At 34.7% G+C, this 26,931-nt stretch overlaps 2 protein-coding genes across 3 annotated transcripts in view; both read right to left on the bottom strand.

Moving 5' to 3' along the window:
• Positions 1–17: 17 nt before the first annotated feature.
• On the bottom strand, positions 18–7,875 carry katna1 (katanin p60 (ATPase containing) subunit A 1). 2 transcript variants are annotated; one of them, XM_073853121.1, is made up of 11 exons: positions 7,678–7,875; positions 7,321–7,487; positions 7,087–7,229; positions 4,973–5,159; positions 4,533–4,648; positions 3,852–3,957; positions 2,947–3,105; positions 2,709–2,835; positions 1,471–1,602; positions 924–1,050; positions 18–833 (listed from the first exon to the last, which is right to left on the bottom strand). In XM_073853121.1, exons 2-11 carry the CDS (start codon positions 7,480–7,482, stop codon positions 635–637), a joined length of 1,458 nt encoding a protein of 485 aa, XP_073709222.1. In that variant the 5' UTR covers positions 7,483–7,487; positions 7,678–7,875; the 3' UTR covers positions 18–634. The 2 variants fall into 2 exon arrangements, with proteins under 2 accessions (XP_073709222.1, XP_073709221.1); XM_073853120.1 differs by having other exon boundaries at positions 7,321–7,483.
• A 2,437-nt stretch (positions 7,876–10,312) lies between these two features.
• The window catches only part of mdn1 (midasin AAA ATPase 1), a 79,428-nt gene continuing 62,809 nt past the window's right edge, over positions 10,313–26,931 (bottom strand). The window contains exons 75-96 of the mRNA XM_073816605.1: positions 26,458–26,681; positions 26,187–26,324; positions 25,924–26,102; positions 24,898–25,059; positions 24,627–24,764; positions 23,516–23,654; positions 22,681–22,985; positions 22,070–22,208; positions 21,656–21,960; positions 21,420–21,575; positions 20,562–20,663; positions 18,956–19,154; positions 18,603–18,761; positions 17,892–18,049; positions 17,093–17,182; positions 16,843–16,958; positions 15,734–15,908; positions 15,280–15,353; positions 15,010–15,124; positions 14,361–14,427; positions 14,104–14,246; positions 10,313–11,872 (exon numbers count right to left, since the gene is read on the bottom strand). Coding sequence (XP_073672706.1) covers positions 11,687–11,872; positions 14,104–14,246; positions 14,361–14,427; positions 15,010–15,124; positions 15,280–15,353; positions 15,734–15,908; positions 16,843–16,958; positions 17,093–17,182; positions 17,892–18,049; positions 18,603–18,761; positions 18,956–19,154; positions 20,562–20,663; positions 21,420–21,575; positions 21,656–21,960; positions 22,070–22,208; positions 22,681–22,985; positions 23,516–23,654; positions 24,627–24,764; positions 24,898–25,059; positions 25,924–26,102; positions 26,187–26,324; positions 26,458–26,681 — 3,469 coding nt within the window. The 3' untranslated portion in view covers positions 10,313–11,686. The remainder of the gene's footprint in view (positions 11,873–14,103; positions 14,247–14,360; positions 14,428–15,009; positions 15,125–15,279; positions 15,354–15,733; positions 15,909–16,842; positions 16,959–17,092; positions 17,183–17,891; positions 18,050–18,602; positions 18,762–18,955; positions 19,155–20,561; positions 20,664–21,419; positions 21,576–21,655; positions 21,961–22,069; positions 22,209–22,680; positions 22,986–23,515; positions 23,655–24,626; positions 24,765–24,897; positions 25,060–25,923; positions 26,103–26,186; positions 26,325–26,457; positions 26,682–26,931) is intronic.

Genomic DNA, 26,931 nt, shown 5'->3' with positions numbered 1-26,931 from the left:
GTTTGTCTCGCTGAGTCTTTTCAAATTTAAAAAATATTTATTCAACAAAATATATAATTTGACAACTTGATCATTGCAATGGAATGTCACTAATGAGAAGAAACCAGAAACCGGTTCCATAGTGTTTTTAAAAGTCAAGTGCAGAACACACCTTTATGACACTCTGGTCTCATCACTGTTAAGACAATTGTCCAACGCTCAAAACTTTGGCCTTTAAATCAACCACAGTGGTATAGAAACAGTAAACCTATTATCTTGCATAGCTTTTCACCTAAAGTAGCATTTGGAGGCAACAGCTGGTCTTTGGCAGTGATTTTACTCTGTACATACTACAGTAAGGCAACACATCATAAAGCTGGTTGTTAAAAGGCCTCCAGCTCTCTGGATTTACCGGATAATTAGTTCAGCCTTCATCCTTACACATTCATTTTAATGTGAGTGAACTTCAGCGCAAAACAAAGCTTAACCTGAGCCAATCAGCTCTGAAAGAAGTCCTGTAGGTGTAAAACCATTCAAACTATTTCTATGAATCTGTACACTCATACACACCTCATCCTGGTCCGAGATTTACTGAAACTGGCCCCTCAGTCTTTCAAAGTGCTAACGGTGACTATAAAGAGGTTCTTTGGCTTCATCAGCAGGAGCCAAACTCCGCTATCCACTTCTCGTATTTTTCTAGGTCAGTAGCAGATACAGACTTGGACACTTTCGTGAGTGCCGTCTCAAAGTCCTCCATCGTGGTGGGCATGTGCATCTCATCTTTTGACAAGTTTCGTATCTCCTCAGGGGTCAAACCCTCAATCCGTCTTCTCATTGCCATCAGGGAGGCATCTCTGCAATTATTGAAAAACAATGCATCACTTGTATAATTGTGGCAGTTTAAACATTGAAGATAATTTCAGGTTTCAGACAAAGGGCTGCACCTGCAAACGTTGGTTATGTCAGCACCAGAGTATCCCTCCATTTGCACAGCGATCTTGTCCATGTTGACATCATTGGCCAGCTCCAGCTCCTTCAGACTGATCTTGAGTAACTCCACTCTTCCTTTAGCTACAGTAACACAAATGATTTCAGATAGTTCCATTAGTTGAGACGTATTAAGCTGACAATGCTTAAAGGGATAGTTCACACGAATATAACAACTGTCTCATTGATTTTTCACCCTCATGTTGTTCAAAACCTGTAAGACTTTTGTTCATCTTCGTAACACAAATGAAGATATTTTTGATGAAATCAAGAGCTTTATGACCCTTCGTAGACAGCAACAATGTTCAATGTCCGTACAATGTGTCAGATGTGTTGCTTTCTATGCAGGGTCAGAAATTAAATATCTGTGTTCCAAAGATGAACAAATGTCTTACGGGTTTGGAATGACATGGTGGTGAGTAATTAACGACACAATTTTCATTTTTGGGTGACTATTCTTTTAATACAGTATGATGAGTGAGGATTCTGGGTAATTTTGAATACCTGAGGGCAGTGGGATGTAAATTCTCTTCTCCAGTCTGCGTCTTAGAGCTTCATCAATGTCCCATGGGAAGTTGGTGGCTGCCAAAACCATGACCATTTTTGAAGGGTCATTTTCAGACGTCCCACCTACACCTGGAAACACGAGAGGTGTATTTAGTGGGGTTTTCTTTTAGAGCAGCTTGAGATAAATAAAACGGGAATGTTGCAAATGTTCTAAAATGTATCAATTATGAAACTCCTTTAATCCTTAAAAAAAAAAAAAAAAAAAAAAAAGTAAAAACTCAGGTTTCTTACGATTTCTTTGATCAAGTGAAAAAAAAAGTCAAATAGTTGTATATGAGCAAAATGGGCTGTATTAAAAAAAGAAAGAAAGAAAAAAAAAAAAAAGAAGAAGGTAGGTGTCCGTACACTATGGACGCCCATTTCCGCCACAGAATAAAAAAAAATAAAAAAAGGTAAATTGCAACTTTTTATCTCACAATTCTGACTTTTTTTTTTTTTTTTTTACAATTGCGTGACACAAACTCAAAATTTTATACTTTATATCACACAATTCTGACTTCATAACACACAAATAAGATTTTATATCACAATTCTTAAAAAAAAAAAAAAAGTCATAATTGTGAGTTCTGAGTTAAAGACTTAATTCTGTGAAAATTGTAATAAATTGTACACATAAAATCAACTCATTTAAATAAATTTTTTTACTATTAATTTCTTTTAATAAAAAAACTAAATTAAACAAAAAATAATAAATAAATAAGATAAAATGAAAAAATATTAAATTTCAGTCCTGAAAATAAAATGAAAAAAAAAAAAAAAAAAAACTCAAGGTTTCTCAAGCTTTCATAGATCAAGTGAAAACTGAAAATTCATTTTTAGTAGTAAAGCAACTCTACAGAAGAGAAGTGTCATTATCCAGCTCAATTAAGTTTGAAGTTGATCTATTACAGAAAGTTCTCATCAGCAGCTTTACAAAAGGCAATAGCATTTATATAGTTTAAATCAGTTTGATGTTGATTCAGTTCAGTTCAATAACAGTTGCAAAGTTAGTTTCATTATCCAGCTCAATTAAAATGTTCTTCTCATGCAGTAGTGCACGTGCAATTACATTGATAATATTAAAGAATATTAAAGGGATAACAAAGGTCTTATGTGTTTGCAATCACATATTTTTGGGGTGAATTATCCTTTTAATAACATTTAAAGCCATAGCTACAGTTTGTACGAAGCAGTACCATCCATCTGGACGAGTAGTTCAGCTTTGACGCGTCTGCTGGCTTCATGTTCCTCTGAGTTTCCTCTACGGCTACATATGGAGTCTATCTCATCAATGAAGATGGTGGTGGGGGCATAAAAGCGTGCCTGGATGAACATGTAAACACACATAAATGTATGTATGGTAATCAAACAGAAAGCAAGTCTGGCTACTAATTTACATGTGTTAACAGGGGGTAATGCAGGAAGTCATTTTACCATTTCAAACAGCAGCCGCACAAGTTTTTCAGACTCTCCTCTGTATTTGGAGGTGAGGGTGGAGGAGGACACGTTGAAGAAGGTGGTTCGGCACTCAGTGGCAACCGCTTTGGCAAGCAATGTCTTTCCTGTGCCTGGCGGACCCACCATCAACACTCCCTGAAGTCATATGTGAGTTCAGTTATTGTGTGCATGAGAAATATAGTACAGAATGCATATATACACACAGTGCAGGATATAATATACTATATTACATATATACTGTATTATATGAAGTCTTCAGTGTCACATGATCCTTCAGAAATCATTTCAATATGCTGATTTGATACTCTGTTATCATCAATGTTTGAAACAGATGTGCTGATTCATATTTTTTGATCCTTTTTTAGGATTATTTGATGAATAGAAAGTTCAAAAGAACAGCATTTATTTAAAATAGCAATATTTTCTAGCAATAGAATCTTTTCTAACAATCTTTATTATTACTTTATCAATGTAACACATCCTTGCCAAATAAAAGTATATAAAATACCCCAAAAATGTACTGCCCTCAAAACGTTTGAATGGTCATGTATATTGTTACAATTTTAATTGTGAATAAATGCTGTTCTTTTTGACTTTTTATTTATTGAGGTATCCTGAAAAAGTATTACAGGTTAAAAAAAAAGAAAGAAATATTAAGCAGGAAAAACTGTTTTCAACATTGATAATAATATTAAACAATAATGATCAGTGATTTCCGAAGGATCATGTGACACTGAAGATTGGAGTAATGGCTGATGAAAATTCAGCTATGATCATAGGAACAAATTATATTTAAAGTATACTGAAATGCAGCACAGCTGTTTCAAATTGTAATAATATTTTGCAATATTACTGTTTTTTCAATCTGTATTTTTGATTACCTTCCACGGTCGTCTTATTCCTTTAAAGAACTCAGGCATCCACATGGGCAGAACCACAGCTTCCTTTAAAAGCTTCTTAGCCTCCTCAAGGTCAGCAATATCATCCCTATATCAAAAAACATTATCTATGACTAATTAATTTCAGAAAATCTGAGAAAATTTCAGAAAATAAATGTGACCCTGGACCACAAAACCAGTCTCAAGAGTATATTTGTAGCAATAGCCAAAAATACACTGCATGTGTCAAAATTATACACCTTTCTTTTATGCCAAAAATCATTAGGATATTAAGTAAAGATCATGTTCCATTAAGATATTTTGTAAATTTCCTACTGTGTGTGTGTATATATATATATATATATATATATATATATATATATATATATCAAAATGTAATTTTTGATTAGTGATATGCATTGCTAAGACCTTAATTTGGACAACTTTAAAGGCAATTTCTCAATATTTAAATATTTGGGAAATGTTCAGATTCCAGATTATCAAATAGTTGTATCTCAGCCAAATATTGTCCTATCCTAACAAAACCATGCATCAATGGAAAGCATATTTATTCAGCTTTTAGATGAAAAAATAGACCCTTAAGACTGTTTTTGTGGTTCAGGGTCACAAATAAGAAATGGAAGCACTTCTGGAGAAAAGCATTATGAAAGCAGATGAACCCACCATGTGACATTGGGGTTTTGTGAGATGATGTCTCTCTCCAGTGTTTCAATCAGATCTTTGTCCTCTCCTCCTCTTTCAAACCTCCTCACCTCCGTCTCCACTCCCTCCGCTTTGTTCTACAGAGACCAGAGTGTTTTGTCAAATCTTTTTTATTATTATTATTTCTCTGCCAAAAGGATCTGACCTGAAGGTTCTGAGACTTTGGACAAAAACCAAAGTGCTTATAGTGAAGAGTACAAAGCAAACACTTGCATGTTTTTTCCTTAACTCTTTCTGAACTGTTTGCTTTGATGTAAGAAACTGGTATCACAGGTTTCTAACATTAACACAGCGAAAAGCATCTGATCCTGAGTAAATATTGGGAGTGCAAGCACTTTATGACACAATAGGCCTTGTTCAAACATCGGGCAGAAATAGGAAATTGATCCACATGTTCTTACCTTATCATCTTTTGGCTTGGACAGGTTTTCTTTCCTTTCTTTGCCTTTCTGAGGTTTTCCCTTCTCACCGTTGACAACCCGCGGCGAGGGTCGTGATTGGTTTCGGGGGCCGGCGCTCAACCGGTTCCCGTGGCCTTTGCTGTCTTTATGCGGTCCGGAGGATTTCCGTGCTACACATGGAGACGGCCTGCTCACAAACACACAGACACATACATGTAGTATTAGGACATGGTGCCTTTTAACAAATTTATTTTCATTTTGGTGAATGGAATGATTTGTCCGTAATTAACATAATCGCTCATTCAAATGTTACTTCATAATCAGATTATGGTTTATGTAACCAGCTTCAAAGACCTTTAATAGCCTCAAGAGAGCTATGAACGAGTATGAAGGGCTGGTGGGACGCCATTCAGATCTTAATCTAATTCACATGACAGAGGTGCAGATGGGGGCTTTGAAACTTAACAACTGCTACTAAAGACAGGATTCCCACACAGTTTGTTTGAAATGCTGGATAAGGACTCTTAAAACAAAAGTAGATTTTCATGTAAGTGAAGTTTACTTATTTAAATTATAATATTTGTACTGATAATTATTTTACAAATGTCTGCAAAATAAGACAAAAAAATAAATTAAAATGAAATAAAATTTTAGGTTTCTAAAGCTTTCATTTATCAAGTGAAAAAAAAAAGTCAAATAGGTTTATATCTCTAAAAAAAGGTAATGTCCGTACACTATGAAAGCCTATTTCCGCCACTGAATTACACAAAAGGTCACTGCGAATTTTTCATCTCACAATTATGGCTTTTTTCCCATCAAAATCAGACTTTATACCTCATAATTGCAAGTTTGTATCTCACAATTCTGAGGAAAAAAGTCTTGCATTTGTGAGAAAATGTCACTTTATTTTTTATATCACAGAATTCTGAGAAAAAAAAAAGTACTAAATAACCTTTTTTTTCCCTTTTTTTCTTTTACTATTTATTGTTTTTTTATGTCTCCATAAAATAAAATAAAATAATAAAAAACATTTTTTCAGTCCTGGAAATAAAACGAAGAAACTAGCTTTTACTGGCCAAGTGAAAAGTGAAAAAATGTCAAATAGCTGTATATATCTCAAACCCAAATGGGCTGTATTAAAAAACAAAAACAAACAAAAAAGGTAGATGTCCATATACTATGGAAGCCCGTTTCCACCACTGAACAAAAAAAATTCTCATAATTGAGATATAAACTCATAATAGTGACTTATAAAGTCAAAATTGCAAAGCATAAACTCACAATTCGGACTTTTTGTCTCAGAATTGCGAGTTCATATCTTCATAAAAAGCAATTGTGAGTTAAGTCAGAAATGTGAAATGTAAACTCCCAAAATTAAACTTTATAACTCACAACTGTGAATCTCACAATTCTAAGAAAAAAAAAAAAGTCAGAATTATTGTAAGAAAAAAGTCAGAATAGCAAGTTTTTCATCTCATAATTTAGACTTTATTTCTCTTAAATATGAGTTTATAATCACACAATTCTGAGACAAGTGCGAGTTATAAAGTCAGAATTGCGAGTTTACATCTTGGAATTGTGACTTTTTATCTCAGAATGTGAAAAGTTAACTCCCAATTCTGAAAACATATCCCCCACCCTCCAAAAATTGGACTTCACACTTATAACAATTCTGAGAAAAATAGTCAGAATTATGGCAAGAAAAAAGTCAAAAAGTTTATCTCTCCAATTTTGACTATTTCTCTTACTTATAAGTTTATATCACGCAATTCTGAGAAAATTGTGAGAATTATGAGATATAAACTCACCTGTAAAAATTGTACATTTGTATCATGCAATTCTAAAAAAATTTTTTTTTTAGAATTGTGAGTTAAAAAGTCGCAAAAGCAAAATCTATTTAGGTGCCTGATGAAAACCTGACTGGTTGAAATTCTGAAAAGTTTGATGTCTGACAACTCAAATTGCCACGTTATAGTCTATGAATCATGCTGCCCTATGCTGAAATGCAGAATTCTTACTTCAAATGTACTACACACACATTTTGTTGCATGAGTAAAAGAGTTTGTGTGACTCTGTAATGACTGTTTAGAATGAAACCAGACGTGAACATGTACCTGTGCTCCACGTGAACAGGCATAATGTCATTCTCCAGGCCAAAGCTGCTAGGTTTGGATGGTGTGGACTCCATCTGGAAGCTCTCAAGTGTTGTCATGATCTCTCGTACTTGCTTAGTTTCCTCATTTATCTCCTGCAAAACCTGGTTTGAGACACAATCCTGTCAGAACAAGTGAAAAACATTAAATAGTCTGAATCATGCGTCCAGACAATACACAGGGAGGAACTCTAACCTGCTGCCATTTGTGCTGCAGAGATGTGTCTCTGACTGAATAGAGATATTTTTTGATCTGCTCCAGGACCCCCTGATAACAGACCACCGCAGAGCTGTAGTTCCCCAGCAGGGCGTATTCTCTAGCCAGCTTCACATTCTCATTGATCTCCGCCAAACTCATTCTGACTTGTGGAAAGATGTTTTATGTTTAGAGAATAGAAAACATTAAACATGAGGGAAAAACACAACGATGTAACGACTTCCAGACAGTATCCATAATAAACACATTTTTAAGGACTGCCAGGAAAATATGACAAGCGTTAAACATTATGAGCTTACGTCAAAACAACTGTTTATCGAGTTGAAATGTACAAACCTGTTCAGTAATCAGTCTCTGAAGTGTGTAAAACTATCCCCAAAGATGTTCGTAAAGGAAAGGCCCAGCATTCAACTGTTATTACAGATCAAAACTCATGTGTGTGCTGTTATAGACGAGGGTTATATTTAAAATAACTTACGATCCACACAAACTGATAAGTTTACTTTCAGTAGTTCGCTTGATTGGGAAAGGCACTTAAGATTGTGAAGGCGGAAGCAAACATCAAAATCCCTCGCGTAGCTGCTTTTCAACATAAAAGTCAATAATAGCGCCAGAGTGGCTTTTCAAAATAAAAGCGGAGCACGGCGATACAAAATTTGGTTATATAAACTTAACTAGTAAATACACTACCAGACACATTTTTAAACACCTTTTTACCTATTTATTATTTTACAAATGTCTCCAATAAGATTAAAATAAAATAAAATATAAAATAAAATCAACTACATTTTTTTTTCTCAAGCTTTTATTGATCAAGTGAAAAATGTCAAATAGGTGTGTATATATCCCAAACCCAAATGGGCTGTATTAAAAATACATTTGATATTATCTATTAAATAATAATAATTATTATATATTTAATAATTATATTAATACATTAATTAGAATATTGAATATACATTTTAACCCCATATTTCTGACTTTTTTCTCACAACTGCGAGTTTATATCATGCAATTATGACTTTTTCTCGAAATTGTCAGATGTAAACTCACGGTTATGAGTTAGCTCAAATTGTAAAACAATTCCGAGAAACAAACTCATAATTGCGAGATATAAACACAATTGTGACATTTTCTCAGAATTTGTGAGTTTATATCTCACATTTATGACTTTTTTTTCTCAGAATTGAGTTTATATCTTGCAATTCTGACTACATAAGATTTTTAGTAAGATTTTTTAAATGATTTCTGAAGAGAATATTTTTTATATATTTTTTCTACAGCAAATACAGCAAAAGCAGTAATACTGTGAAATATTTTTACTATTTAAAACTGCTTTCTATTTGAATCTATTTTGAAAATGTTATTTATTCTTGTGATCAAAGCTACAGTGTCACATAATCCTTCAGAAATCATTCTAATATGCTGGTTTGCTGTTCAAGAAATATTATTATTATTATTATCAATATTTAAAACAGTTGAGAATTTTTTTTCAGGATTTTTTGATGAACAGAAAGATCCAAAGATCAGCATTTACCTGAAATAAAAAGCTTTTGTATCATTATACACTATATAGCATTATTATATACTTATAAATTATCATATATTTGTATTTTTTGGAGTTTTTTTGTAAAGAAATTAAAGAAACTAATACTTTTATTTAGCAAGGATGCTTTGAAATGATCAAAAGTGATAAAGACATTTATAAAGTTACAAAAGGTTTGTTATTTCGATAAATGCTGTTCTTCTGAATTGTCTATTCATCAAAGAAACCTGAAAAAAATCTACTCAGCTGTTTTCAACATAATTATAATAAAAGTGTTTTTGAGCAGCAGATCAGAATATTATAATCATTTCTGAAGGATCATGTGACTGTAGTAATGATGCTGAAAATTCAGCTTTAAAATCACAGGAATAAATTACATTTTCAAAATAGATTCAAATAGAAAGCAGTTTTAAATAGTAAAAATATTTCAGAATTTTACTGTTTTTGCTGTACTTTGGATACAATAAATGCAGGATTGGTGAGAAGAAGAGACTGGTAGTGTATATAAGGAATACATAAACACGTAAAATATCTAAGTAAAAAAAATAATCGAATTAAAGGAAAACAATGTAATAAACATATAGACAGCAACCTTACCATTGTAAAAATGGAACATGGCACCAATAATAAAAGCAATGTTGTGTTTGCTGGGTATAAGTCTATATGCTACAAAAAATTCTTAAATAGAGATGTTCATTTTGTAGTCATAAAACTCTATTTATAATAATATATCTACATTTACATCGCTGCTGAATTTGTTTTTTACGAATTTGTAATGGTTTTACTGGTTTTAATGGAAAATATAATGGTGCCTGTTGGTCTCTATTGGTAATTGGTCGCCTTCTATTGGTGACTTGTTAAATCCACTAAATCCTAATGGAATAAGTCCCAAAACATACTACATGAAGCTATTTTTTTTCTGCAGGGATGCCTGATAAATAGATAAATAAACTGCATTCCTAATGTAGAACCTAACCCTAACAACAATTCACTTTCACACTGCAAAAAAAATGCTTTTCTAGCTTAGATTTTTTGTCTTGTTTCCAGCCCAAATATCTAAAAATTCTTAAATCAAGAAGGATTTTCTAGATGAGTAAAAATGATTGTCTTGTTTTCAGAAACCAAGTCAAAATGAAGCATTTTTGCTTGAAACGAGCAAAATAATCTGCCAATGGGGTAAGAAAAATAATCTTGTTTTCTGTTCGAAATAAAATATTTTATTCAGATTATTTAGCTTGTTCTAAGCAAAAACTCACTTAATTTTGACTATTGATATTTTGGCTGCAAACAAGACAAAAAATCTAAGCTGGAAAAGCATTTTTTGCAGTGCAGTCTTCTAGAAATGTTATCCATAGTGGAAAATTTATGTGAATTAGAAGATTAATAGCTTTTCATTACAAAATCAAAGTCATCTGTCAATTCAGATCATAATGAAAACATGTCAAAAATGTTTTATTGTTATTTCCACGGTTATCAGCAAGTATCATGGCATGAACCGAGATGAAGAAGACCTATATCAGGTTACTGTTGCTTTTGGGCACTGTGTACATGATCAAAGAGTTTGTTTTTTGACGCTGCTTTCTTAAACAGAGAATGCACAGATTGAGCAGAAAATTGTGCAAAACGTAACGGAATCAAAATACTTCAAAAGTGAAATGTTTAAAACTAGATATGTCTAGTAGGAGATGCAGCTATTGTCTATGAGGTTAAATATCGAAGATCTGTAGCATATAGAACAGTGACTGAAATCCCAGACAAATGCAAAAGTCTTCTTCTCTTGCAGAAATTGTGCTTCTGGTTGTAAAAGAAGAAACAGCCAGTGATTCACTAGTCAGAATGCTTTCAAATATACAGTGTGGATGATGAGTCAGTACCAAAGTTTTCATTGAGAACGTCTAGATGGGAACGTGGGTTTTTGTAAAGGCACATAGTTCTTCTAGATAACCATAAATGGGTCTGAATGCTGCAAAAAATGCTTTTCTTACTTAGATTTTTTGTCTTGTTTCCAGCCAAAATATCTAAAAATATTAAAATCAAGAAGGATTATTTAGACGAGTAAAATTGTCAAAATTAAGCGCATTTATGCTTGAAACAAGCTAAATAATTTGCCTTTAGGGTAAGAAAAATAAATCTGTTTTCTGTTTGAAATAAGGTTTTTTTGCTTACCCCATTGACAAATTATTTAGCTTGTTCAAAGCACAAACTCATTTAATTTTTTTTGTTTTTTTGAAAACAAGACAATTATTTTTACTCATCTAGGAAATCCTTCTTGATTTAATTTTTTTAAAATATTTTGGCTGGAAACCAAACTGACAAAACAAGACAAAAAAAATCTAAGCAAGAAAAGCATTTTTCCCAGTGAAGGTGATTACTGACATGCAGTTGGACTTTTTGCAAATGACATTATCAAACATTGGCAGTGCCATTCACACTACATTTTTCACATTTACAAACTGGATGCATACAGGATGAGAAAAGGGGGTGGGAAATACTGCTGGGTTGGAGGTATCTTCTAGCTTTTTTCACACATGGGCATCACATTTCCTCGCAGTTACAGAAAAAATAAAACAAAAGACGTGCAAAGTTAATTGATGGTAACAACAGTGGGAAAACTGAGAATGAAAAGGAGAAACCACATCAGACTACAAATTCAATAAAATAAACTTAAGAAAAAGGCACATGTACAGCAGCCTGTTTTAATGTCTTTGTGTGTGCGCTGTGTGCACTGATGTTTGGGACGACTAGCAGCAGTGGAACTTCACTTTTACAGTTGTGTCTTCTGGCCCCTCATGCGGTCCGTTACTGGTCTGTGGCGATGACGAGCTCGAACCACTGTCTCAAAGCATCACTCAGTGTCTCTGGGAGGGCGTTCACATTTCGCAAGATCACGTAGAAGGGGAAGGGGAACTCCTCCATATAGGATCGAATCTCCGGCAGCTCACCCGGCTCTTTAAATATGGGCACTTTGATATCCAATACGGAGTCCTAACATGGAGAGATTCATGAATTAATATACATTAAAATAGGCGGGGGTGTGAAATAAAACAGAATAGTCTTTACTGTAAGAATTAAACATGCTTTGTTTCTTATAAAAACTACGAAAGTCCCTCCGTCAAGAGCAGTGAGTGATTTAGTCTTTGTCTTTTGTTGTTGGATGAACATTAAGCACAGCGACAACAGAAGGAATATTACTTGTGGCCACTTTAAAGGAACACTCCACTTTTTTTGGAAATAGGCTCATTCTTCAACTCCCCCCGAGTTAATAAATTGAGTTTTACCGTTTTGAAATCCATTCAGCCGTTCTCCTGTTCTGGCGATATCACTTTTAGCATAGCTTAGCATAGATCATTGAATCCTATTAGACCATTAGCATCACGTTCAAAAATGACCCACGAGTTTCGGTATTTGTCCTATTTAAGACTTGACTCTTCTGTAGTTATATCGTGTACTAAGACCGGCGGAAATGCAAAGCTGCGAGTTTCTAGGCTGATAAGATTAGGAACTACACTCCCATTCCGGCGTAATAGTCAAGGAAGTTTGCTGCAGTAATAAGAGTGAAGCAGGAGCAGTAATACCACACAGCACATGTGCAAATGCTAAACTAGCTGGGAACTCATTTCTGATAATACTCCGCCTGCTTCGGCCATATTACGGCAGCAAACTTCCTTGACTATTACGCCGGAATGGAAGTGTAGGTCCTAATCTTATCAGCCTAGAAACTCGCAGCTTTGCATTTCCACCGGTCTTAGTGCACGATATAACTACAGAAGAGTCAAGTTTTAAATAGGACAAATTTTGAAACTCGTTTTAAAACATTTTTAAACGCAATGCTATTGGTCTAATAGGATTCAATGATCTATGCTAAGCTATGCTAAAAGTGATATCGCCAGAACAGGAGAACGGCTGAATGGATTTCAAAACAGTAAAACTCGACTTATTAACTCGGGGGGAGTTGGAGAATGAGCCTATTTCCAAAAAAAGTGGAGTGTTCCTTTAAGAGCTGCACGGATCCAATATACTGTAACACACGGATTTTTCTCAGCATTTAATTTGAGACATAACGAATAACCACCAAACGCTGCATTCTGACATATATTTGCATGTATTTGACCGTTGAGGTACATATCTTAAGCTAATCGTTCACTTTACTTGTCCGTGTTCTGCTCCGTCTCTCAACGCATACACAGAAAAGCCGAAATTCTCTTTTGTGCTTTTAAAAACATCACATCAAATAAACATTAATAAATCAAGCACATCCCATTTTATGCAAATACATGATTTTACTGATTTGGATGTGAAATTAGGCTTTTATATAGGAGCGAAAGCGCACAAAGGGGCGGAATGAGAAGCAATAATCGTTTTATCTCGATTATTGTTTTTTCATAATTGTTTGAAGTCAAAATCAAAACATTAAAATGTTTACAATTGTATAAATGCTAATTTATCTGAAGTAAAAAAACCGAATAGACCAATTTAGAGTAGACATCACAGTTACATCACTTGCAGCTCTGTGCGCTTAGTGTTTGCAGTGGTAACAAGTGGAGGTAAATGGGTAAAATCCATGGAATAAGAGAAAAAATATATATTTTTTCACCTTTTCATGTCAAAATTGGAATGCAAATCATTTTTATAGAATACTGTCATCAAAGACACCATTTGAAGCTAAACAGACATTTAAACTGACAGACTATGGATGAAAACTGCTACATTTAAAGCATAAATTTCATTTAAACAATAGGCCTACATTATATATACATATGCTGTTCATAAGGGACGTATTGTTTTAGCCCTACAGTTATAGCATGAAATGTTATTTAAACCTATTACTATTAAGATTTTTACATATTTATTTTATCTCACAATTAAGACTTTTTTTTCCCTCGCAAACGCAAGTTTATATCTCCTAATTCAGACTTTATAACTTGATTTAACTCAAAAATAGTGAGTTTTCTGCCACCAGAAAAAACATCATCCCTGTTTCGGATCTATCCCACTATCTAACGTTAATTCTGTTGAATAACAGCGCTTACCGCTGGGTGACAAGCTCTTGTAATAAGCAGAGAACATTTGGAAAATGACATCTAATCAACATAATGTTTCTCTTTTTTTAAATCTAACTATTTTGTAGCCGTAAAGACTATCTCTCACGGTTTTTCCGCAACCATGATGCTTTTTAGCTAAACCTGCATTGTAAAGATGAAATCCTGATTTCTCACCCTGGAGTTGGGGTTATCCAGCACTACAAATATGACAAAGATGTTTGCGCTGCGAGCAGCCTGAACGGCAGCTGCGACTCTTTCTTTCCCCTCCAAGAACAAACCACGACCATCAGATACTATTAGCAGCAACTGAGACGTTTCTGTTAGGAGGAAGAGAGGAAAAAACTAATTATAGAAATGCATTAGATCAGAAAGTAAACAAGAGTCATAACTAAGGGGTGCTTTGTTTACACCAATGTGATTAATTATTTTACCAGTGTTTGTCGAGCCAGGGGTCTGCTGTTTGGCTGCCATGAACATACTTGTTGAAGTCTCTAAAAACTGAAAGATAATAATATTGCAAATGATTTGCAGTGGGATAAAATTCTGACAGTCATCACAATCCATATGTGACCCTGGACCACAAAACCAGTCATAAGGGTCAATTTATTTGAAACTGAGATTTATATATCATTTGAAAGCTGAACACACAAGCTTTGTTAGGATAGGATAATATTTGGCTGAGATGCAACTATTTGAAAATCTGGAATCTGAGGGTGCAAAAAAAAAATTTAAACACTGAGAAAATTGCCTTTAATGTTGTCTAAATGAAGTTCTTAGCAATGCATATTACTTATCATAAATTAAGTTTTGATATATTCATGGTAGGAAATGTACAAAATATCGTCATGGAACATGATCTTTACTTAATATCCTAATGATTTTTGGCATAAAGGGAAAATCAATAATTTTGACCCATAAAATGTATTTTTGACTATTGCTACAAATAAACACGTGTTACTTAAGACCGTTTTTGTGGTCCACAGTCACATATTAGCTTAAAAACATAACAAGATAATATAAATATTTGTAACACATAAAACACATAAAATCAAGACAATCAGAAAAACCAGAGATACTTACTTGAGCTATTCTGGTCTTTTTCTGCTGGAACTGACAGAGCCGCAGTATTTTTGCTCCTGTTTGGTCATTGAACTGCTGGTGGAAGGGATGCAGCAGCTGGACATTCTCTCCAAAACTATAGAAAATGAATCAAAAGATAGTTAAATTAGTTTGTGTATGCATGCATGAGTTATTTATTAAAGCAAAAATAGAAAAACTAAGAATCTTTCCTCCAATATTTTGTATTCAGCCCTAAGAGGGGTAAAGAAAACAAACATTCACTGAACTCACCTGCACACAGACACCTGACCCACTTCCAAAAGTGTGAGAGCGTTCACTATGACAGAAACCGACTCAAAGGCCAGCTACAGAGACAGACACAAAGTCAAATATTTATTAAAATAAGTAAGGTAACACATCTTTTCATTTTAAGAGGTTCATAGTAGGTGGCAGTACTGCACCTTAAAGGAATAGTTCACCCAAAAATAAACAACCACATCTAAAAGAAGTGACATCAGGGAGTTTTTGTATGCTTTTGTACAGCTCAAGCCCCTTCCACTTTAATCGCCAATGCTACAGTGACCTTTTGTCCTTTTGCCATGTGATTTCTACAAGATTTTTCCCATGTCCCTCCAAGGGTCTGTGCACCCTGCTACCATTATTCTGAATTCTTTTGATCATGATGATAATGACTTGAATTCAGCAGGTGATATTTAATATCTAAAGTGATTTCGGGAGACTGTACCTGTTTGGAGTGGTTGTCCACCATACTGGAAGAGTCATCCACAGCCAGGCAGATCTGGTAGTTTCTCTTACTGGGTTTTGTTCTCCTCAGCCAGATCTTATCTTTGCGGAACTGACTGGCGATGTAAGGAATGACCTTGCGCATGTTCAGCCGTTTGCCTGTGCGGAAGTCTCCCCTGTGTAGAATCATTAAAACAGTGTTAATGGATAAGTAAAATGTTTAGGGTCTGAACTGATAGAAAAAAAAAAAATACAGCTAATGTACGCTCTTGTCATCCAGAATGTTCATAGCTTTCTTCTTCATTTGTAAAGAAATTATGTTGTTTTGAGGAAAACTATTCAGATTTTTCTCCATATAGTGGACTTCTATTGTGCCCCGAGTTTGAACTTATAAAATGCAGTTTAAATGCACCTGCAAAGGGCTGTAAAAGATCCTAGCCCAGGAATAAATGTCTTATCTAGTGAAAAAAAGGTTATTTTTTATTTTTAAATTACAATTTATATACTTTTTTTTACCTCAAATGCTTGTCTTGTCTTTCTCTGCAATGTGCATCTCCGGTTCAATACAGTTAGGTTATGTCAAAAACTCCCATCTCATTTTCTCTTAGTGGTTGCAAAGTGAACATGCAAAGAAGATCAAACAGCCTTTTCAAAAAAGGGTCAAACAGCGATGTAGGATGACTCTTAAGTTGAGGGAGAAAATGAGATGGGAGTTTTTCGACATATCCTAACTGCCATGAAGCAGAAAAACACAGAAATAGACAAGACGAGCATTAAAAAGAGATTAAAAAGAATATAAATTGTATTTTTTACTATTATATATTTTTTGAATAACTGATCGTTTCACTAGATAAGACCCTTCTTCCTCGGCTGGGATCATTTAGAGCCCTTTTGAAGCTGCATTTTGGAAGTTCAAACTCGGGGGCACCATTGAAGTCCACTATATGGAGAAAAATCCTGAAGGGTTTTCCTCAAAAAACTATTTCTTTACGACTGAAGAAATAAAGATTTGAACATTTTAAATCAAATTTTTGTTCTGGAGGTGAACTAATCCTTCAATAGAATAGAAATGCTTCTTTTGAGGTTGGCTGGGAAGGTTTAAGGACCGACCTGAGTTTGGCAGCCTGTGTGGGCTCCAAGACAAGGCGAAGCTGCTCACAGAGCTGCTGGGACAGAGGAGACGTCAGGGTCTGGTATTTATGCCACAGCGCTGCTGCCGCACTCTCCTGAGAGACATGGAGTAAGAAGGGGAAAAAAACAAAGAACAAATAGCATGAATGAAAAATAAAAATACTACAGTTTCAATATGTGAGGTAAAGAGAAGAAGCACAGTTGTCATGTGACTGGTTTATAATGTCACCTCTTCTGGGGATCCTAAAGTCTGTCTCTGCCAGGCCTCCAACTGCAGCTCCATCTCTCTTCTCAGCTCCTCTGGGTTCTTCAGAGGTACCTGATAGAACACAAATTGATGTACAATTTATATACAAAATGTAATATAGACGCATTTTCACTAGCAGTTTACATCAATATCTTTCTAATCATGCTAAGTGTTCATCATGATTTCAAAATAAAAGTTTAAACTTTTTAAAGTTTAAACATCACTCTGAGTGTTTATTACCACAGAAAATTTATATAAAAAAAACACAGGACCCTACAAAATCAGTTTTATTTCCAAATTTTTTCAATTTAAATCAAAAAGCCGGTATAATTACTTGAGTTTTAGTTTTGTTTTTACTAAATTCATTTCCATTACTTTTCTGGATTCCATTTTAATGGTTCCATTACATTTAAAAAAAACCAAATACACTCCAATAAATTGATTTTATTAAAAATAAAATGTTCTTAAGTTAAATTGTTGATTTTTTGTGGGAAATTAGTTGATAGATTAATCGATATAAAAATAGTTGTTAGTGGCATGTCGATTTGGTGCTCATGAAACATTTCTTATATTTTTGTGTTTTTTTGTTTTTGTTTTATTATCAATAGAGAGTTCAATCGAACATAATTTGTTCCAAATGGAAATCTTTTAAGATGTCTTTACTGTCACTTTTGCTCAATTGTATGCATCCATGCTGAATTACAGTATTAATTTCTTCCAAAAACAAACCCTACTGCTCTTAAAGACATTTTTCTTTTGGAGTAATCGTAAAACAACGTACCTTTTGTACGTCCATCAGTAGTTCAGGCACAGTGTGGATGGTGGACTCGTCACTCCTCTCTTTCATCTCTTCTTCATTACTGCTCCTTTCTGTCTCTGGCTTCTCCATTTCTTCCTCATCGGCCTGTTTCTGTGCCTCCATGTCCCCACACTCCAAACCTAATGGAGAATGGATAGATGTTATACACGGACACACAGGTTACATGTAAAGTCAAACCAAAATTTATTCAAACACCTTCAACATTTCTCACACTATCACAGTTTATTCGTATAGTTTAGAAAATGGTAATAAAATATGACAAGAACTCAAGAGTTCACAACTGTCACAACAAATTCATCTTGATAATCACAAATGAATTACAGTCAAACCAAATTTTATTCAGACATCTTCAATTTTTCTCACATTATCACAGTTTATTCGCTATAGTTTAGAAAATGGTAATAAAATATGACAAGAACTCAGATTTGAACTGTTTCAGAACAAATTCATCTTGATAATGTCAATAATGATCATTTTTGGTCCCAAATTTTACTGGTAGTCCACTGTGTGAAGAATTTTTGGCTATAATATGTCACAGTTTACTTTATTTTGCTATCCTCACTTAGCTGTTCTGCATCCACTAGTACAAAATGATCAAACATTACATCTGGTGTCTAAATAATTTTTGGTTTGACTGTATGTGGACCAAATTGGTGCATGCTAATATTCAACCTTTCTGAGAAGCTTTATTGTCGTTTAGCTTCTCTGGTTTAAGCTCCTGGGCTTCACCAGCATGCAGGTCCTTCTCTTCCTCCACATCCATTGCAATGTCTTCTTCCTCATCTTCCTGTTTCACGCCAGTCGGGTTCTGCTGTTCTGCACTGGCAGCATCTATTAAGAAAACAGTCAGAGAATGTGACTCTTGTGGTATCTCTTCTACACACTGTTTATGAGGATTGGAACACGTTGCAGGGCAGATTCAAACCCGTCTTACTCACATGAGCACCACAGCTCAACATTTCTGAATTACAAAATTAAACATTATGTGTCCATTTTACACAAAACAATAGTAAACAAGTCCTCACCGTATGTCTGAGCATCGTATCTCTCCTCTCCCTGTTTTACGTGCTCATACAGGTCAGACTCCTGTTGAGTGTTGGGCTGAGACTGATCCTGTGTTTTCTCCTCTCTGTTGTCAACCGTACGCAAGCGCTTATTCACACGCTCATTATAATCACCCATCGAGCGTTCGTTATCGGCCTGTCCAGGTTTGCGTTTGAAGCTCTGGTAGAAAAAAAATAAATAAATAAGAGAGAACATCAGCCTTTTCTATATGTGACCCTGAACCACAAAACGTAAGTCTTAAGTAGCACAGGTATATGTGACCCTGGACCACAAAACCAGTCTTAAGTCGCTGGGGTATATTTGTAGCAATAGCCAAAAATACATTGTATGGGTCAAAATTATCGATTTTTCTTTTATGCCAAAAATCATTAGCATATTAAGTAAAGATCATGTTCCAAGAAGATATTTTGTAAATTTTCTACCATAAATATATCAAAACTTGATTTTTGATTAGTAATATGCATTGCTAAGAACTTCTTTAGGACAACTTTTAAGGCAATTTTCTCAATAATTAGTTTTTTTTGCACCCTCAGATTCCAGGTTTTCAAATAGTTGTATCTCAGTCAAACATTGTCCCATTTTAACAAACAATATATCAATGGAAAGATTATTTACTCGGCTTTCAGATGACGTAAGAATCTCAATTTTGACAAATTTACACTTATGACTGGTTTTGTGGTCCAGGGTCACATATTTGTAGCAATAGCCAACAATACACTGTATGGGTCACAATTATCACATTTTCTTCTATGCCTAAAATCATTAGGTTATGAAGTAAAGATCATGTTCCATGAAGATATTTTGTAAATTTCCTACGGTAGATATATCCAAACTTAATTTTTGATTAGTAATATGCATTGCTAAGAACTTCATTTGGACAATTTTCTCAATATTTAGATTTTTTTGCACCCTCAAGATTACAGATTTTCTGTCTCTGCCAACTATTATCCTATCCTAACAAACCATACATCAGCTTATTTATTCAGCTGTAATATATACATCAATTAAAAAAAAGTACCCTTATGACTGGTTTTGTGGTCCAGCAACAAGACAAAATGTGACCCTGAACCACAAAACCAGTCTTAAGTCGCTGGGGTATATTTGTAGCAATAGCCAAAAATACATTGTATGGGTCAAAATTATTGATTTTTCTTTTATGTCAAAAATCATTAGGAAATTAAGTAAAGATCATGTTACATTAAGATTTTTTGTAAAATTCCTACTGTAAACTTATCAAAATGTAATTTTTGATTAGTAATATGCATTGTTAAGAACTTAATTTGGACAACTTTAAAGGTGATTTTCTCAGTATTTAGATTTTTTTGCACCCTCAGATTCTAGATTTTCAAATAGATGTATCTCGGCCAAATATTGTCCTATCCTAACAAACTATACATCAATAGAAAGCTTATTTATTGAGCTTCCATATGATGCATATATCTCAGTTTTGTAAAATTTAACCTTATGACTGGTTTTGTGGTCCAGGGTCACAAATAGGTTAATAATAATAATAATAAATAAGCAAATAATTGTCATGTGAAACAGGATGTCATTACACACACTGACCTGTGTGTTTTTCTGCCTCTGTTTTTGTGAACTCATCCTCGCCATCAGCTTGGAGTCATGTCCCTCAGACTGACTGGCATCCGCTGCACCGCTGCCATCCTCCTACGAACATGCATCATTTACATTGATGATTTACATAACCAAGCTCCAAAATTGACAAAAATAATAATGACTACAGAAATATCATTTTAAGTATTTATTGAATATTTATGGCTTTTCTAGGCCTGGAAATCACTTTTAAAGGCACAATATGTAATATGTATGTTTTGCCACTAGAGGGCGCATATTCAAAACAAACAACGGTTTCAATACTTTTGGCAATATAGTGTACATTTGAGTGTGTTGAAAGTTCTGTTATAATGCTACTCTGTGCGTTCATCACCTGTCTAATAAAATGCACAACATATTAAAGTGTCCTTGGGGTTTCCATGTTTTCTACAAAATGAAACCGGAAAATTGAGGGTGTATGACGTTATTGGCAGGCGAAGCAATGCCACAGTCCTTTACACTAATTAAAATAGCTTATTTCTCTGTATTTAAACAATCCTCAAAACATTTAGGATAATGTAAGTACACAAGGTTGCAATTTATATAACACCGTTCTAGTGGTTTTTGGATATTTGAATCAAAAATTTTTATATCTTGTGCCTTTAATGTTCCCTATAGTGAGTTAAATATTAAATATTATCATATTGTCTACTAGGAACTGATTGGATTATTAAATCATGTTTGTTAATTGCTGTGATCTCATGTAAGTCACTGATTACTCGAAAAAGTTTTTTTGTTTTCAAAGAAATTTACTTTTTTTCTTTTAGAAATAAAACCGACATCTGCAAACATTAAGCATTTTTTGCTCACCTCCTTTGCCTGGTCTTTTTCTGACGCAGCTCCAGCCAGCTCTACTGCGGTGTCACTCTGAACGTTCTCCTCTCCTGTCTGCCCATCTGACGCATGCTCCTTCCTCTCTGCAGATTCCATCTGTGCCTCATCCTCCTCAGCCTCATTCTCTTCCTCCTGTGAAATGTTAGATTTCAAATATTAGGCACGTCTTTTCCCATTGCATGTTTGTATAGCAATACATTTGAACAACATACCTTTGGTTTTTGCCCTTGATCAGCTGGTATGGACTTGTTCTCCTCACGCCCTTCTTCCTGTCCTTGATTTTTCTCCTCCTGCTCCTCCTCTGCTTCTTCATTCTCTCCTTTTTCATCTGTTTCAGGCTCTTGATTCTCAGATTTTTCTGCTTCTTCTGATTTGTCTTCTTCTCCCTGTTCATCTATTTGTCCTTCTTGTTGCTCATCTGCCTTCTCATCTCCGCCTTCCTCTGATCCATCTTTCTCTTCTTCCTTTTTCTCATCCACCTCCATGAGTTTGTCATCTATATCAAATGGATTCTCCTCTGAAACAAAAGAAACATTTGTAAAAAACAATGCACTATATAATAATAATTACATTTAAACAACTTTAAATGTAATTATTATTAGGAGATGCCTGAATACTGAACATACCATCTCCTTCTCCTCCTTCTTCATCATCCTTGCCATCTTCATCTAGGTTGAGATCTTCTGGCAGATCAATGGTTTCTGTTTCTGCCGCCTTCTCCTGCTTACCGTGGTATGGGTCTACTTCATTTTCATCAAACTCACGCTACAAACACGCACACATGAACATGTTAAATATGGACTTAAATGTGACCACAAAACCAGTCAGATGCATTAAAAATGGGCTTTCCATTGATGTATGGTATGTTAGGATAGGACAATATTTGGCTGAGAAATATATTGGAAAATCTGCAATCTAAGGGAGCAAAAAAATCTAAATATTGAGAAAATCGCCTTTGAAGTTGTCCAAATCAAGTTCTTAGCAATGTATATTACTAATCAAAAATTAAGTTTTGATATATTTATGGTATATTTACAAAATATCTTCATGGAACATGATCTTTACTTAATATCCTAATGATTTTGGCATAAATGAAAAATGCATCGTTTTGACCAATACAGTGTATTTTTGGCTATTTTGGCTACTTAAGTCTGGTTTTGTGGTTCAGGGTCACAAATATACTCTTTCACGAAGACACAGTTTTGATATTGATGGACAGAAATGGTGGAGGACTGACCTCATCCATCTGTTCATGGATTTTGTCCTTTTCTTCCTCATCTTTTGGCTGATTTTTATCCTGGTTCTTATCTTTGTTTGACTCTCCAGCATCCATGTTGTCATCCTTTGCCACCAGCTCTGACTCTCCCTGATCCATTCCTGGACCAGACTCTTCCTCTATATCACTGTCAACATCGTCGTCATCATCCTCATCATCTCCCCACATTCTCTCATCCAGAGTTTCTGTCTGACCATCACCCAGATCACCCATCTTCTTATCCAGCTCCTCATCTTCTTCCTTATCAGAGTCTTCTTCATTTTCACCTAAACAGGAGACAAGAGATTGTTATCATGTTTTTTCTAATCTTTCATCAAGGTTGTGAAATTCAAGTTATGTGTGACCTTGGACCACAAAACCAGTCTTAAGTAGCACTGTATTGGGTCAAAATTTTGTATTTTTTATGCCACAAATCAATAGGATATTAAGTAAAGATCATGTTCCATTAAGATATTTTGTAAATTTCCTACTCTAATTATATATAAAAAATTTGATTGCTAATATGCATTGCTTAGAACTTAATTTGAACAACTTTAAAGGTGATTTTCTCAGTATTTAGATTTTTTTGCACCCTCAGATTCCAGATTTTCAAATAGTTTGATCTCAGACAAATCTAGTCTTATCCTAACAAACCATACATCAATGGAAAGCTTATTTATACAGTTTTCAGATATGTAAAAAAAATCTAAATTTCCAAAAATGTACCCTTATGACTGGCTTTGTGGTCCAGGGTCACATATAAGTAATGTATAAAATTAATTCCAGTTCAATCTGACATCCACATGAGTGCAGTCACCTGGCTCACGGTCTGTGCCATCGTGCATCTTCCCATCAAAATCTTCAGACATTTCAATGGCATTGTCCTCCTCTTTAACGTCCTGTTTGTTTTGCTCTTCCTCCTTCTTCTCCTGACCCTCCTGGAAGGTGTCTTCAACCTGAACAAAATTCATTTGGACTCAAGTTTCAATCAAGTACAGAATTTCAATTTGAATCCAGGTGACATATCATGAAAATCTGACTTTTTCCATATTTAAGTGCTATAATTGGGTCCCCTGTGCATCTACCAAGACAGAAAACATGAAAAAAAACGGACAACCAAGTAACTTTGTTTTGGTAAGCCTTTCTCTGCAAGCATGTGAAAAAACAGCGCATCAGATTCTTTCCCTCCGTAACGTAGTAAAGGGATCTCATTATAATGCTGCTCCTGAATTTGCATGTTTCCAGAAAACTATGTTATCAGAAGTTTAAACTAATATGGTTTAAAACAAATGATTTCACTGCCTTAGACAGGATAATCAAAACCAGTTATGAGCTGTAACAGCACAACTCTGTTCTGGAAATGGGGCGGGGAGCAGAAGCTCATGTGCATTTAAAGAGCCATGCATGAAAACAGCCCGTTCCGCTTAAAACAGGCATTTTCAAAATGATTTAATAAATGATCTGCGGGGTATTTTGAGTTGAAACATCACAGAAACATTCTGGGGACACCCAGAAGGTTTTTGAGGAAAACATTCCAGGATTTTTCTCCATATAGTGAACTAATGCCGTTTCAATGCAGCTTTAAAGGGCTCAAAGGTCTTATCTAGTGATTTTTTTTTTAATTAAAAATAAAATAAAATAAAATTTAATGCAATAACTTGCATTTTTTAATGCAATAACTTGCATTTTTTAATGCAATAACTTGCATTAAAAGGGCTGGAGCCCTTTGAAGCTGCATTAAATCTGCAATTTAGACCCTCAAAGAAAAAATCCTGAAATGTTTTCCTCAAAAACCTTCATTTCTTTGTGACTGAAGAAAGAAAGACGTGGATGAAAAACATCTTGGATGACATGGGGATGAGTAAGTGATCAGGAAATTTTTATTCTGGAAGTGAACTAATCCTTCACTTTTTTACTCATACTCGTACCTGATCCTCATTCTCGATTTTGTCGCTGACGTCTTTCACTCCTTCTCCTTCTCCTATTCCTCCACCCTCATAATCATGGAACTCTGTCGCTCCCTCACCATCTCCTCCTCCCATCAGCTCCTGGGGCAGACAGAAACCCTGTAGAGAGATAGCAGAGAGAGGGAGAAAATGGTTTAAAAAGTGAACTAGATGATAATGTTGCAAAAAAACTGAGCAACTCTGTTTCAGAAAGGCTCCAGTGACTTGTGTGGGCAAGCAGATGACAATGTACCTTCTGTGCGAGTTCAGTGAAGATGTTAGCGAGGACGGACAGCAGCTTTCCAGTGGTGCGGTGAGCTCCCGTCAGTACAGCCAGATAATACCTCACCAACTCAGAGTACAGACACAGCATGGGCTCCAGACGCACCACACCCCTACACGCCTCTTTCAACTCCTTCATAGAAAATATTCAATACACACATATCCACTGTTATTTTTTAGACATACACAGCCGCTAAAAAAGTTTGGGATCAGTAAGATTTTTAATGGTTTTTAAAGACATTTCTTATGCTCATCAAGGCTCCGTTTATTTAATCAAAAAAACACAAAAAATATATTTTGAAATTTTATTATTATTATTATTATTACAATTTAATTAAAAACTTTTTCTATGGAAGCCCATTTCCGCCACTAAATAAAGAATAAAAAAAGTTTTTTTTTTTTTCAAACCTGTGTGAAAACCTCTTTAACAAATAAAAAGTTACAAATAAAAGAACAATGTTTATTTAAAATTAAAATAGAAATCTCTTGTATAAACTACCATCTAAAAGGGGTCAATAAATTTGTATTCTTTTTTTTTTTTGGGAAAAAAATACTTATTCACCAAGGATGTGTTAAATTGATAAAAAGTGATAGCAAAGACTTATATTGTAAGAAAATTTATATTTTGAATGAATGCTGTTTTTTAACCTTTTATTCATCAAGAAAAAAACCTGAAAAAACAATCCCAAAACACAGGTTCCAAAAAAAAACAAAAAAAAAAACAACACAACTGTTTCCAACATTGATAATTAATCAGCATATTAGAATTATTTTTGTATCTTGTGTTGAATCATGTGACACTGAAAACACAGGAATAAAAAAAAACAGAGGCATCATAGGAATATATTTATATTTTAAAATATATTCATATAGAACACCATTATTTTAAACTGTAATAATATTTCACACCATTACATTTTTTGTAACTGCAGCAAAATCTTACTGCTCAGTGTAACCTGATTGCATAAAATACAGTTTATATATGTGTGCGACTGACCTGTAGTTGGTTGGGCCGACAGTCGTCCCTGTGTGATCGAAGTCTCTCCAGCAGCTCCGTCACGACTCCATTGACCTCTGGTAATGACAGACTGGATACGTCTCCACTCAGGTCCTCTTCTAGTAACCTGCTCAAGTGTCCCGGTTTCAAAAGGTCCTCTGCCACCTCTGATTCGCTCTCTAAAGAAGCACACGTAAAATGAACACACACGCAGACGGATCCTCTAAAACACACTCTATGTAAAATCCTGGGTGAATTCTCACCTCTCTTGGTTTCTGGCTGCTGATCCTCCTGTTTTTCCTTCTCCTTTCTCTTAACAAGTGTCTGAACCGCACACAGAACCATGTTTATTGCTTTCTCCAGCTGCCCGGAGAACTCAGCAGAAAATGGATGAGAATGTCCTGCACGTATACAAGAAAAATAAATTATCATAAATTATAATGCAAGCAAGATGTTATTCTTAAAGAGATTTTAGTAGTTATGTTTTATTTTGCCATTATTATTTTAAAGGACTCTTATTTTAGATTTTCTTACGTTTTTGTGATTGTCTGATAGAGAGCAGGTGAGTTTTCCAGGTGGTGAATTCTGTGAGGCAGGTGTCCACCTCTGTCCTTACAGACTGGAGGCCGAAGATGAGGGCAGGCTGGGTTTGGAGGACCGGCACACCGTCTGGAATAAAGAGTTGCTCTAGAGCCGGCATCTGACCCACCACCATGCCCAGTCGGTCCAGAGAGGAACAGCAAAGTGTGAAGTGATCCCTTTTAAGAGGAAAAAGGAGATAAATGTTAATGTATAATTTAAGTCTAAAGGGTGAAGGATTTAATACAGAGTTCAGACTGAAGGGGGACTAGGGGCAATATCTAGTTGGAAAAATGCATATATTTACGATAAAATTTTATATGATGTTGTTAATGACTTCTAGTTAAAATCAAATAAAAATTATGATGGAGAAAAAAGAAGACAAAAAAGAAATAATACTACCGAATTCATTATAGAAATTTCCCCAAG

This window comes from Garra rufa, chromosome 13 (assembly GCF_049309525.1).
Source record: "Garra rufa chromosome 13, GarRuf1.0, whole genome shotgun sequence".
NCBI lineage: Eukaryota > Metazoa > Chordata > Actinopteri > Cypriniformes > Cyprinidae > Garra > Garra rufa.
This window is presented reverse-complemented; position numbering and strand designations above follow the sequence as displayed.

Excerpts from the sequence above, each read along its gene's own strand:
- katna1 (XM_073853121.1), bottom strand. The coding sequence starts at position 7,482 with ATGAGTTTGGCGGAGATCAATGAGAATGTGAAGCTGGCTAGAGAATAC. Across the intron at positions 5,160-7,086 it reads CCTGTTCACGTGGAGCACAG|GCCGTCTCCATGTGTAGCAC; the intron begins GTACATGTTCAC and ends GTTTGTGAGCAG. Across the intron at positions 3,958-4,532 it reads CAAAACCCCAATGTCACATG|GGATGATATTGCTGACCTTG; the intron begins GTGGGTTCATCT and ends TTTTTGATATAG.